General features: G+C 40.2%; 1 protein-coding gene across 2 annotated transcripts in view; it reads right to left on the minus strand.

The window, feature by feature from the left end:
* Positions 1-13,075, minus strand: part of prkcab (protein kinase C, alpha, b) — a 304,491-nt gene that overhangs the window by 9,594 nt on the left and 281,822 nt on the right. For both annotated transcript variants that reach the window (XM_067233025.1, XM_067233024.1), the window contains 4 exons: positions 11,681-11,772; positions 11,137-11,199; positions 9,851-9,989; positions 1,903-1,983 (listed from right to left, as the gene is read on the minus strand). In XM_067233025.1, the coding sequence (XP_067089126.1) occupies positions 1,903-1,983; positions 9,851-9,989; positions 11,137-11,199; positions 11,681-11,772 (375 nt within the window). The remainder of the gene's footprint in view (positions 1-1,902; positions 1,984-9,850; positions 9,990-11,136; positions 11,200-11,680; positions 11,773-13,075) is intronic.

Here is a 13,075-nt window from a genome sequence, read left to right on the forward strand (position 1 = left end):
CAACCGTCTGGTGGTCTCACCTCTCAAGAGCGCCTGCTCCCAACCCAAGCTCCTGTCTGGCCCCCCAATGGTGGAATCACCTCCTCACCTCCATCAGATACACTGACTGTCTCCCCACTTTCAAGAAAAGGCTAAAGACGCGCTTGTTCCGGGAGTACAACGGTACTTAGGAATGATTTGCTGGACCTGATGTTAGTTTCCTCCAGGAAAACAATTACTCTTATTCAGGGAGATGTTGCTCTTGTTGGTTAGTTGTAACTAATTTAACTTCTTGTACTCGCTTTGAATTTTATTATTGTTGCTTGCTTGCTTTCCTACAGGTACACTTTTGAGGTTTGTTTTGTTTAATTGTAACTTTTTTAACTACATGCTCTTATGTTTCTTCCCATTGGCACTTATTTGCTTTTCACAATGTACTGTATGCTTCATGTTTTGGCTACCCACAATGTTTTTGGGGCTATTTCGTTGTTCATGATCATTGACCTATGCACTAAAGCTCTCTCTTGGAAGTCGCTTTGGATAAAAGCATCTGCTAAATGAATACATGTAAATGTAAGTAAGGGTCATGATGTGGTCTGATTGGTTGGTCTACGGATAATAGTTTGGTATAAAGCGAATTGTGAAACATTGTTCTGTGGATTCTTCATCTCCTGAGGGCATCTCTTCAGCTCTGGCTTGTCCTACTCCTTCTCCTTCTTCACCTCTTGCTTTCTTTCTCAGATTTAGGCCTACAATAATCATGGTGGAGTAGGTACGATTTAAAGCCTTTATTTTGTGACATGTTTGACTTGTTATTGATTTCATTAATTTGCAATGCTATTAATTATCTATTTCATTTACCCTTACTTTGACCATTCTTGATGGTCTCAAATGAACTCGAATAAATCAGATAACTGCAATTCCATTGGTATTGGCATTATTTGGTTAATGTTAATACCAGTGGCGGCTGCTGGTCTTTCAAATAGGGGAAGATCATTTTCGGCCTACATCATATACATTTTCCATTTGTTTTGCTAGTTCACTGGCTAGTTCACCCCTACGACACAAGCCTAGCCTACTGTATGAATGAACGAACGATCTAACGAAAAAATATTAAACTCGAAGGAAATGTGGGAATTAGGTTAAACTGAAACAAGGAATGTGGTGTATAATTGTATGAGATGTATGATGAAAATTGGCTAGCAATTCCGCCAAGCAAATACCAAGAAATAGGTTGCAGCAGCTTGTCTTTCAACTAAAGTTGCAAAATCCGCGATGGGCCTGATCTTGAATAGCTTCGGCGACTTTTTATAGTACAACTGTCAATCAAAAGGAGATGCAGTCTTTCGAAAGACCCTCCAATCATCACGCAGAAGGCCGGCGTCCAGGCCAGCCCACTCCAACATTCACCCCCAGAGAAGCTGAGCGTCCGTGGGCGGGACATAATCGCAGCATTTATCCAATGACAGTATAGTTTCAAAGCACTATTTTTCGGCTTCAACAGGGAAATGCACTGTGACGCTAGGGGAATGTATGAGAAGGAAATCAGTCAGTCAACCTGCTAATATGTGTAGCTGATTCTGAACGAACTCGTCTTCGATATGAACGTGTTCTAACGCATTTAAAATGTTTACACAATAGTAAATATTTGACCATCATTTTTTTTTACAATTTTAGGGGAAGATGATCTTCCCTTGCAGTCTTAAAGAAATCGCCACTGGTTAATACACTGTTCAGTTTCCCCTCTTCCTTTAAACCGTAGGGGAATAGTTTGGTGGTATTTTGGCCAATATTTAACCCCCTGCAAGAGTATTCATATCTATGCACATATCAATACACATATCTATGTACTGTATCTGCAGTACATATACATACATTCCATATACACAGGTAAGATGCTGTGATAGTGTCTGCAGTCCTTACCTGTCCAGCCAGCATCTCATATAGGAGGACTCCATATGCCCACCAGTCCACAGATTTTCCATAGGGCTGATATGCTATAATCTGTCAGGGTGAAACAAGGATTCATATTATTATCATATTATTATATCAACTGTATATTTATATTAACTGCTGCAACTGAAACTGTTTCTATTGCTGTATCGACAGGGTTCAAATTTCAAATGTAACAACGCAGATCATGCTATTTAAATTGTGTTGTGGGGATTATGTAATTGTGAGAATGCTGTTAAGCATTCTCACTATTGTTTTCCTGTTTCTCTTTATTATTATTATTATTATTATTATTATATCAACTTCTTAGTTCTTCCGCCGTTTTTTGGCCTTTAACTAGTTCTGCATACTTTCACCGATTCCTACAATTTTTGTATCAAAACGTTCAGCTCCTTCAGGAGATGTTGGCTGTGACTTTTGGTATTTCTCACTTTTATACTTTTTAAGACATTAAGGTTTTTCTGCAAATTATTCTCCCATTAAAAGTAATGGTAAATCCTTTCAAATCATTAAAAAGCTTCCTCCTCTTTCAAACGTAACTACTTCAGCATACTTTCAGCTAGAGACACCAATCAACCTTTAAAATGTTCACAAGACATTCAGCTATTCCCAAATGATTCAGCTTTTTCAAATATTCAGCCAATTTTGAATTATGACAGTTTGAAATACATTAAAATGTTTGCTCCTTCTTGATTTTTATGAATGAGCCAGCCAGCAGAGTTGCTGGCTGCTCTTTTTCTGATATTCAACTAAATTGTCAAACAAATTCCTCTAACGTTCATATAGTTTAACGTACAGAAACAAGTTATACCTTAAAATGTAGGAAAAATTGTCCTCTTTCAGCCAATGTAACTACTAAAGAGCTCACATTTACAGATTTTCAGCTATGGGCCTTGAAGCGAGAGCAGCCTTTCAAATTCTCTCACTAACTTCAATGGAGAGGTGGGTAAAATCCGTCAGAGAAAGCAGGAAGGAAGACGATTTCGAAACTGCCGGTAGAGACATATTTCTGACCGCACATACATATAAAGGACATCTCTAGTTTCGGCAGAGTCTTGGGTCTCGGAAAATATCCTCATTTTATTAAGACGAACACAGCAGTAGTGTAGTACTGTACCGTAGTAGTACAATTTACCGGGGCAGCTTCTCCACACAGGGCTATATCGCATTTTGCGTTGTTACTGACAATGATCGCTACCAGTGAGCTTTTTATGAATGAGCGATTTTCCACTAAATAAATGTCAAGCTTATTTACGTTTTTGGGGGCATATTTTCAGTTAGCAGATGGTACTGTTTGAATCGCGATTCTATCTTTTGCCGGTAAAGTCTTAGAATAATCTTCAAAGGGGGTTCTTTATTAATGAATGAATGCAATATGAGTAGGCTAAATGCCTGAAAATATCACGAGAAGGGACAACTTAAAAGGACGTTTAAGTCATAGAGATTAGGTCCATTTTTACACCGGTCTGCCAAATGTATTCGTTTTGATTCAGCCTGTCAGCTGCCTCTTGCAGGGGAAATGAGAAGACATCATATTTCATTCTACACTTCACTCGTATTTTGAGTTGTAAATGAGCAGCAAAAAAAAAGATGCTTTTAAATCTATGTAATCTTTATAAATAATAAGTAGGCCCGATGCATTTTTATATAAAATATACAGACCCCTGTGCAACCGACGCAAGCAAGCACACCCTACAATTTCCCCAGAAATTGTATCCTCTCTAGTTATTATTTATTTTCGCCCCCCTAAGGATCAGTCAATATTTGGACTACATACACAACGGCGGTGTCAAAAGGTTCGTCTTGGTAGCGATTGCGTTGGTTGTATTTTTATTTACGTTCCGTTGCATGGTTTAAGTAGAAATTGCGTTTTTGTGGTGAAAAGTGAAGCTAACGGTGGCTAATTTGCTAGCCACAGTCACTGACGTTACTAACGTCACTACGTCACTAACGTCACGAAAACACGCGTGACTACCTGTAGCAGAACATTCGTTTCACATCTGTTAACTTGGGGGATAGCTAGGCTAACTATAGCTTTACTGCAAGGCAGCTGCAGGAACGCCACAAGCAAAGAGGCCAGGGTGATAACTATTTACTCATTTTACTTTGTGATGTGAAACACAATTATGAAATGTAATGTACAATATTAGCTGATATTATTAAGGAAGTAGGCCCACATCTACTTTTGGAAACGGTAGTCTACTATTTCACTGAAGCATTAGCATCATGACATTAGCCTCTGTTGCCCGGGCAACACATACTACAGTGGTCTATGATGCATCTGTTTTCAATCTTTAAAATAAACATTCCTCACAAATACATTTTCGTTGTAGGATTTATTATGACATTACATTACAAGTAAACGATTTGTGGGTGAAATTATCATTACCTGTGGTTTCAAACCAGTGTTGCTCACTGCAATGCTGTAGCCTACGCGAGACACTACAAAAACATCTACACAGCTGTAGGAAGTCAAACGGCGACATAACATGTTCGGCACTCCCCTTACTTAATCAAAAGTCTATCTAACTACTAACCTGAACTTCATTGCCACAGCCTAAACGTTGCCAATCTGTTCATGAAAATAATTAATTTCAGCCTAAACCGTACAACGGAACGTTAAATCCAATTCAACCAACGCAATCGCTACCAAGACGAACACAGCAGTAGTCTACTAGTACTGTACCGTAGTAGTACAATTTACCGGGGCAGCTTCTCCACACAGGGCTATATCGCATTTTGCGTTGTTACTGACAATGATCGCTACCAGTGAGCTTTTTATGAATGAGCGATTTTCCACTAAATAAATGTCAAGCTTATTTACGTTTTGGGGGGCATATTTTCAGTTAGCAGATGGGACTGTCTGAATCGCGATTCCATCTTCTACTGCCGGGTAACGTCGTAGAATAATCTTCAAAGGGGGTTCTTTATTAATGAATGAATGCAATGAGTAGGCTACATGCCTGAAAATATCACGAGAAGGGAAAAACTTAAAATGACGTTTAAGTCATAGAGATTAGGTCAATTTTTACACCGGTCTGCCAAATGTATTCGTTTTGATTCAACGATGAGGCTGCCTCTTGCAGGGGAAATGAGAAGACATCTATTTCATTCTACACTTCACTCGTATTTTCAGTTGTAAATGAGCAGTAAAAAAATGCCTTTAAATCTATTTAATCTTTATAAATAATAAGTATGCATTTTCATATAAAATATACATAAATCAGTTGTAAAAATGTCATTCAAAAACGGACCCCTGTGCAACCGACGCAAGCAAGCACACCCTACAATTTCCCCAGAAATTGTACCCTCTCTAGTTAGTTATGCGATTACTCAATAAACGCGTCTACATGATTCTTTTTTATTAATCGTTGTATGCTCCACGGCCAAAACTTGCACCATCATCCTTCTGCAACAAAGTGTCGCCGTGTCTTCCTGTATCGGCTCTACTGCTGTATGTTTCATTCCATCAACACATTGAATCCTACTAAGAAAGCCGAGTAAACACACTCAATGGTAGGCTACATCTGCTACTGCTATTACTATCCCAACTATAATTTCAGCTGTTAAAACAATAATATTCTTGTAATATTCTTGACTAGCTAGCCTACTTCTTCTGTTTAACAGTTCAGCTTTCAGCTTCTCCCGCATTGTAGGCTATTTTAGCTGTTAGCGTTGTTAGATGATGCAGTTCAGATTCCACACTGCCTCTTTCGTGTGACTCACACATTTTTGAAATTCATTTCAGCTTTCAGCTTGCGGGTATTTTCTCATTTATCACTTTTATACTTTTTTAAATATTAAGGTTTTTGTGCAAATTATTCTCCCTTTAAAAGTAATGGTAAATCCTTTCAAATCATTGTTGGAATGCTGCTCCAGCCCCTTTCAAAAATACCTTTCGGTTGCTTTGAAGCTTCAGCTTATAACTTTCTACTAAAGTTTCACAATTTTCCGCTTTTTTAGCATGGTCAGCTATCCCCATTCAGGTTTTCAGCATTCTCACTGCTGTTTCGCAGGAACAGCCGTTTCTAGTTTATATCTCTCTTGTCAGCTTCTTTTCACTGTACAGTAGCCTTGGCTTGGTAGGCACTTCATTGTGAAGAAAAACATTGCCTATGGTGACAGTGGCAGCCATGGACAGTATAGTTGCTTTCAGCAGTGCAAACTAGTACAAAGCTTGTTTTCCCTCATCTCAACATACTCCACCCACCATTAAATACAGTGGGCATATTTTTACCCACTATAACAAAAGCCTTTTCTCCAACCATCTGTCGTGGGCCAAAAACTGGATAGAACACCCCATTCTAGGCCTATTTAGGGAACTAGATGGAAAACTACCAACTGAACGAGTTTATCTTAAACTATAGGCCACTAAGCATAAAACCTAAATAGCACTATTGATTGCACGATCATGTAAGAGAAACTAGAGAGGGTACAATTTCTGGGGAAATTGTAGGGTGTGCTTGCTTGCGTCGGTTGCACAGGGGTCCGTTTTTGAATGACATTTTTACAACTGATATTTCTGTATATGTTATATAAGAATGCATACTTATTATTTATAAAGATTACATAGATTTAAAAGCATATTTTTTTTGCTGCTCATTTACAACTGAAAATACGAGTGAAGTGTAGAATGAAATAGATGTCTTCTCATTTCCCCTGCAAGAGGCAGCCTCATCGTTGAATCAAAACGAATAAATTTGGCAGACCGGTGTAAAAATTGACCTAATCTCTATGACTTAAACGTCCTTTTAAGTTTTTCCCTTCTCGTGATATTTTCAAGCATTTAGCCTACTCATATTGCATTCATTCATGAATAAAGAACCCCCTTTGAAGATTATTCTACGACGTTACCGGCAGTAGAAGATTGAATCGCGATTCAAACAGTACCATCTGCTAACTGAAAATATGCCCCCCAAAACGTAAATAAGCTTGACATTTATTTAGTGGAAAATCGCTCATTCATAAAAAGCTCACTGATAGCGACCATTGTCAGTAACAACGCAAAATGCGATATAGCCCTGTGTGGAGAAGCTGCCCCGGTAAATTGTACTACTACGGTACAGTACTAGACTACTGCTGTGTTCGTCTTGGTAGCGATTGCGTTGGTTGAATTGGATTTAACGTTCCGTTGTACGGTTTAGGCTGAAATTAATTATTTTCATGAACAGCCTAAACGTTGTCGTTTAGGCTGTGGCAATGAAGTTCAGGTTAGTAGTTAGATAGACTTTTGATTTAAGTAAGGAGAGTGCCGAACATGTTCTGTCGCTGTTTGACTTCCTAAACAGCTGTGTAGTGTAGATGTTTTTGTAGTGTGTCTCGCGTAAGCTACAGCGTTGCAGTGAGCTACACTGATTTGAAACGACAGGTAATGGTAATTTCACCAACAAATCGTTTACTAATGTCAGAATAAATCCTACAACGAAAATGTATATGTGAGGAATGTTTATTTTAACGATTGAAAACAGATACATCATAGACCACTGTAGTATGTGTTGCCCGGGCAACACAGGCTAATGTCATGATGCTAATACTTCAGTGAAATAGTAGACTACTGTTTCCGAAAGTAGATGTACTTCCTTAATAATATCAGCTTAAATTGTACATTACACATCACAATTGTGTGTCATATCACAAAGTAAAATTAGTAAATAGTTATCACCCTGGCCTCTTTTCTTGTGGCGTTTCTGCAGCTGCCTTGCAGTAAAGCTATAGTTAGCCTAGCTATCCCCCAAGTTAACAGATGCGAAACGAATGTTCTGCCAAAGGTAGTCACTCGTGTTTTCGTGACGTTAGTGACGTAGTGACTTAACTTCAGCCTAAACCATGCAACGGAACGTAAATTCCAATAGAAGAAACTCAATCGCTACCAAGACGAAACTTTTGACACCTACTTTGTCTATGTAGGCCAAATATTGACTGAGTTTTAGGGGGGCAAAAAGAATAATAATAATAATATATATGTGAGAGAACAAAGGTTGTGCCCTTGCCGAAGGCAAAGCACACCCAATGATGCATCAGAGGTCATAACGAGAACATTACATATTTGAGTAAGGAGACATTTAGCATAAAAAGACAAATCTTCCATTGAAGGATCCTGAGTGGGTCATGCTGATATTAGATAAGTGAGATAGAGCTAACGAAGACCAGACTTTGAACGGCTAGTACAAATAGGCCCAGATTTCTGGGACCGAGGCAAACTGACATACACCGTTTAGATCGATAACTGAAAGTTATCCACACATGCTAGGGTTCAATGTGACGAATTATGGTATGTCCTGTGGGGTATAAATGCTGGCTGTAAATGAGATTAAGGGAGGCTCTCTCTGGTGCTTGAGGAGACCTAACCGAATGTATCCCCTGTCTTGATCAATAAACTACCTTTGCATCTGAACTTGGACCAGACTCTTCGGCGCTTTATTGCAGCCTGTTCCGCTAGAAAGCTAGCCACCACACATCCAATTTAATAGCCCACACTTCCACCCACGCTTCCATCCACACATAAAAACACACAAGTGCAGAAACATGCGTGCACACACAAACACACTCATCCACACTCACACACAAACAAACTTCAGACTTCAACAGCCCTTTGACACATCAGTTTACATAACTATAAATACCTCACCAGACAAATTATTTTACAAGTTATTTTCATAAGAGAATGTTTATTACACACCTAGATGGTTTTAAAGCTACTAATGTATCCTTTGGGAAGGGTCACTTTTAGCATTAACATATGTTGCAGTGAATAACAGTGACTTGAAGAAGTGAGTGGAGGAGCTGAATGAAGTAAATTGGAGGAGGGGAGTAGAATAGGTGAATGGAGGGGGTGAGTAGAGGAGGTAAAAAGTGTCCTTCTATGTCGGGAGGGAGAGAGAGAGACCCAGAGGAGGACCCAGGGCTCAGTCTGACCCCCATGACTCATGAGTATATGGTGAGACACACACATAGGCAGACACACAAACATATGCATGCAAAACTCCTATCCACACGCACTTATGGGCAGCCAGACCTGTCAACTTTACTCTTCTGTGAGTGGAGAGTGGAAGAAGATGTCTACATTAAGATGACAACCCCACCTGGGGAAGTGGGTATAGTTAGAAACCTTCTGCGTCATGTACACACACATACACTCACTCACTCACTCACAGACACGTACTCACACATACACTCACTCACAGACATGTACACAAAAATATACATTCACCCAAACACAGACACTCAATCAAAGGCAGATACACACACTTCCACACACACTCACACAAACACACACACAATCACTCACACAAATGCAGACACACACATACAACATGCACCAATCAATGAAATCTCACACACTTTTTAGCTTTGAACCTCAAGTATCTCAACTACTGAGAAGCAACTTTCAAGTTAAGTTGAAAAAAATCTCAGTTCTAAAATCAGACCATACAGCATTTTTACATTTTAATGCCTTCCCACCTACAGAATGTGGAATTAGTCAAAATATCCTCATTCCTGACTTCTCCCTGACATTAGAAAGCAAATCTGAAAATGTGTTAATTGTCCTCCAAGGAGCCATCACAGCATGTTAAGATGCTAAGAAGGAGTAGACTATGCACAGCTATAACGTGCTTGGATAGCAGATATCGCTATAAAAAAAATTAAGATAGACTAATGCGCGGGGGGGGGAGGGGATAGACTAATGCGTTCTGCAGAGACTAGCGTTGGTCACGGTTTGGAATGGAAGGGAGAAAACAGGACAACAGCGGATATCGCTATATAAAAAAAATTATGACGTAGTTAAGGCGGCAGGCGTGTGTTTCTTAGGCGGCCGCCTTAACTGAAAAGTGCTGCGGGAAACCCTGATATTTATATGAAAAAAAGAAAACATAATGCAGATGTCATTACACCAAGCCCTCTAGTCAGTAGTCCTCACCTCTGGGGCGATGTAGTCAGGGGTACCACAGAAGGTGCGCGTGGTCAAGCCTTCATACATGTTCTCCTTACACATGCCAAAGTCTGCTATCTTGATGTGGCCTTCGGAGTCCAGCATCACGTTGTCCAGCTTCAGATCCCTATGGTCCAACAGAAGGATTTATTGTGCATGTTTGTATTTATGTGTTTGAGGGAGAGAAAGGGTTCAGAAAGAGGAAGAGTTTAGAAGTGTTCTGTGCGTGTCTGTGCATTTGTTTCTTGTGGCTCTAAATGTGTACATACAGTATTTGTATGTAGATTCCTAGTGTGCTTTTGGAAGAGTTTGATTTGGACAAATTCCTACACAAGCAATCAAAGGGAGGATAAAAACATTAGTCTGGCATTCAGTTCTACCTTGGGCAATGACGCGCTTCCATATGTATCTAGAGAAACTTTACCTCCTTGGCCTCAAATCAGTCGTTTTCCCACGCTCCTCCTTTCTCTCTCAGCCCCCTCGGTTTTCCCTCCGCATCTCTCTCCTCCTTCTAGCATGTTCTACTCTCTACGTTCAAAGTCTTTCTTTATCATGCCTTCATCCTCCTCTCCCCTCCGTCTGAATGGAGGGGGAGATTTATTTTTGACAGAGCCGACTGAAAAGAAGAGAATGACCTCAGCCTGTACAACATCTTTCCTCATTTTTTTATGATTCTTCTTTTTTTCATTTTCTTTCCGTTCATGAAGGGTGGAAAATATATCTTGTCAGAGCACGGCAACTGAAGACAGACGCTTCTGGAAGGATTCTGATAAATATGTGTACATCACTTCTTCTCAGGCCATCTCTCTTCCTTTATGCTCCTCTCCCTGGATTATCTCTCTCGCTGCTCCTCTCCCTTGCTTCTCTCCCTCTCTGCTGGATGTGTATTGTATCCATTGTATCTCCAATATCTGCATTTACACTCTTTTCTGCCTTGACAACTCCAAGCTTGGTTTACTTTTCTCTCTCTCCAACTCCCTAATCTATCAATTTAATTATTTCAACCTTTGTCTACTGACCTCTCTTCTCTCTCTATGAGTTCCTTTCATTTAGAGCACCACAATATTCACACAACCTTTTCATTCTTTTCCACAACACATAGAGCATTTGCATTTTTTAAACAGACCCAGCAGGGTGCTGGCGTGCTGGGTTTCTTTCCTGAGTTGACAAACAGTCAGCAGCGGCAGGCCACTCTGGTTAGTGCCTGATATTTCACTTGACACCTCAGCTCCTGGATATAATTTCCCAGTTGATGAGGTATAAGCAGGACCCACCTGTAGATGACTCCTTTCCTGTGCAGAAAGAACAGACCCACTGCAATCTCTGCAGCGTAGAACCTGGAACCACAATCAGAAGATTGTGAAGAAGAACATATAGTATGTTAATACTATATAGTATAATAGTATATGAGCATATGTTATAACTGCATGTAGCAAATAGGGAACCTCTGTCTCTCTCTCTCTCTGTTAATCCATTCGATACAACTTTATTGTCAATCACGGAATCTTGCATTTGGGTGTACCTGACTTATTTCGAGTGAGATTAATTTCCCCTCTACTTACAACTATGTATGGTCATCTGCAATGGAGGTCTTTGGTAGGAAGCCTCACAATCAGAGTTAATGTTATTCGTCTGAGGGTTGAAAGCTGATAGATCCCTTTCTCTTTCTCTTTCTGGACTAAGCTAAAGCTGCATTTTTAGCATGGGCAGCTACTGAAGAACTAGGTAAAGCCTACTAGCTGCCCCCCCGCCACCCAACCCAACTCGTACTAACTTCAATATGATTAAGGCCGGTAAGTTCAAAAGCCAGTATCTTACACTGCTTGGGGTTCCTTGAACTTGCCCACACGCTGGATATGATACATGAGGTCTCCTCCATTTATGTACTCCATCACAAAGTACAACCGGTCCTGCCCGAAAGAGAATAGGAGGGAGGAGATAGTGGGATAGATAAGTAAGAGGAATGCCTTAAAACGGGCAATGGAAAGAGCGGAAAGTTAGACACGTACATTTTACATTCACAAAGCCCGTGGACATCCACACGCAAACGCACACACAAATATGCTGTGACACATGCATATCAGGCCTCAATAACAAGCTCGCTAACCCTTTAATTTACGCCGTCACATTGTGACAAGTCTCTGAAGGTCTCAAAGGGCATTTCCAAGTGGGGTGTGACCCTCTCAGACGTGTGTTATTGTATTACTGAACGGCCTGGTGTGAGTCACCGCTCTCTGCATTGTCTCGACATCACAGCTCTAAGCAGCCTCTCCAAAACGGGTCTGTATCGTTAGTATGCTGAAGCTGTTTGGTATGGGTGCATCCGTTCTGTCTGAGTGTGGGCTCCCAGTGAGGCTAGGAAAGTAATAGAGCAGCACACCTATTCATAGATAAACAGGACACACATACACAAATGGACATGGACCCCTCCCTCCCCCCTCCACACATACACACACACAAACATACACACACAGTCCACATGTGTGTGTGTAAATGCCAGGGTGGAGGGGACAGTTTTTAGTCTCAGTGAGAACTTTCTGAATAAGCAAAGAGAACACACTGACGCTTCTTCTATTATTCAGCTGTAGGATGATGTGATGAGACCCACGGAACTTTGGACCCTTCCAGATAGACTTACGGAACTCTGGACCCTCCCTCCCTTTGAGAGCCCCGGAACTCTGGACCCTCCCTCCCTGTGAGAGCCCCGGAACTTTGGACCCTCCCTGTGAGACTTTCAAAACTCTAGACCCTCCCAGTGAGACTTCCAAAACTCCGGACCCTCCCTGTGAGACTTCCGAAACTCTGGACCCTCCCTGTGAGACTTCCGGAACTCTGGACCCTACACTGTAAAAAAATAAAATTACTGCACTTTTTCTGTAAATTATAAGTGTTTTTTTCTGTATTTCTGAATTACAGGAAATACAGATAGAAAGACAATGGCAAACTGTAAATTTTTATTTTTACATAAATATTACAGCCAAATGTTGTTAATTAAAAATACACAAAAATGTCTTTTTCTTTTTACAAATACTAATAACTTTTTCACCAAAATGTTCTTTTAAAACACAATTTCAAAACTAGCTATGGATAAGAGCGTCTGCTAAATGACTAAATGTTAACAGTTATTTTGCAGATATTTACTTTCATCCCACGGACAAATAACTTCTTAATAACATAATTTTTGGTTTAGACATAGGAACCTTGAATTGTGAA

The sequence above is a fragment of the Osmerus mordax genome, chromosome 3 (genome assembly GCF_038355195.1).
Source record: "Osmerus mordax isolate fOsmMor3 chromosome 3, fOsmMor3.pri, whole genome shotgun sequence".
Taxonomy (NCBI): Eukaryota; Metazoa; Chordata; class Actinopteri; order Osmeriformes; family Osmeridae; genus Osmerus; species Osmerus mordax.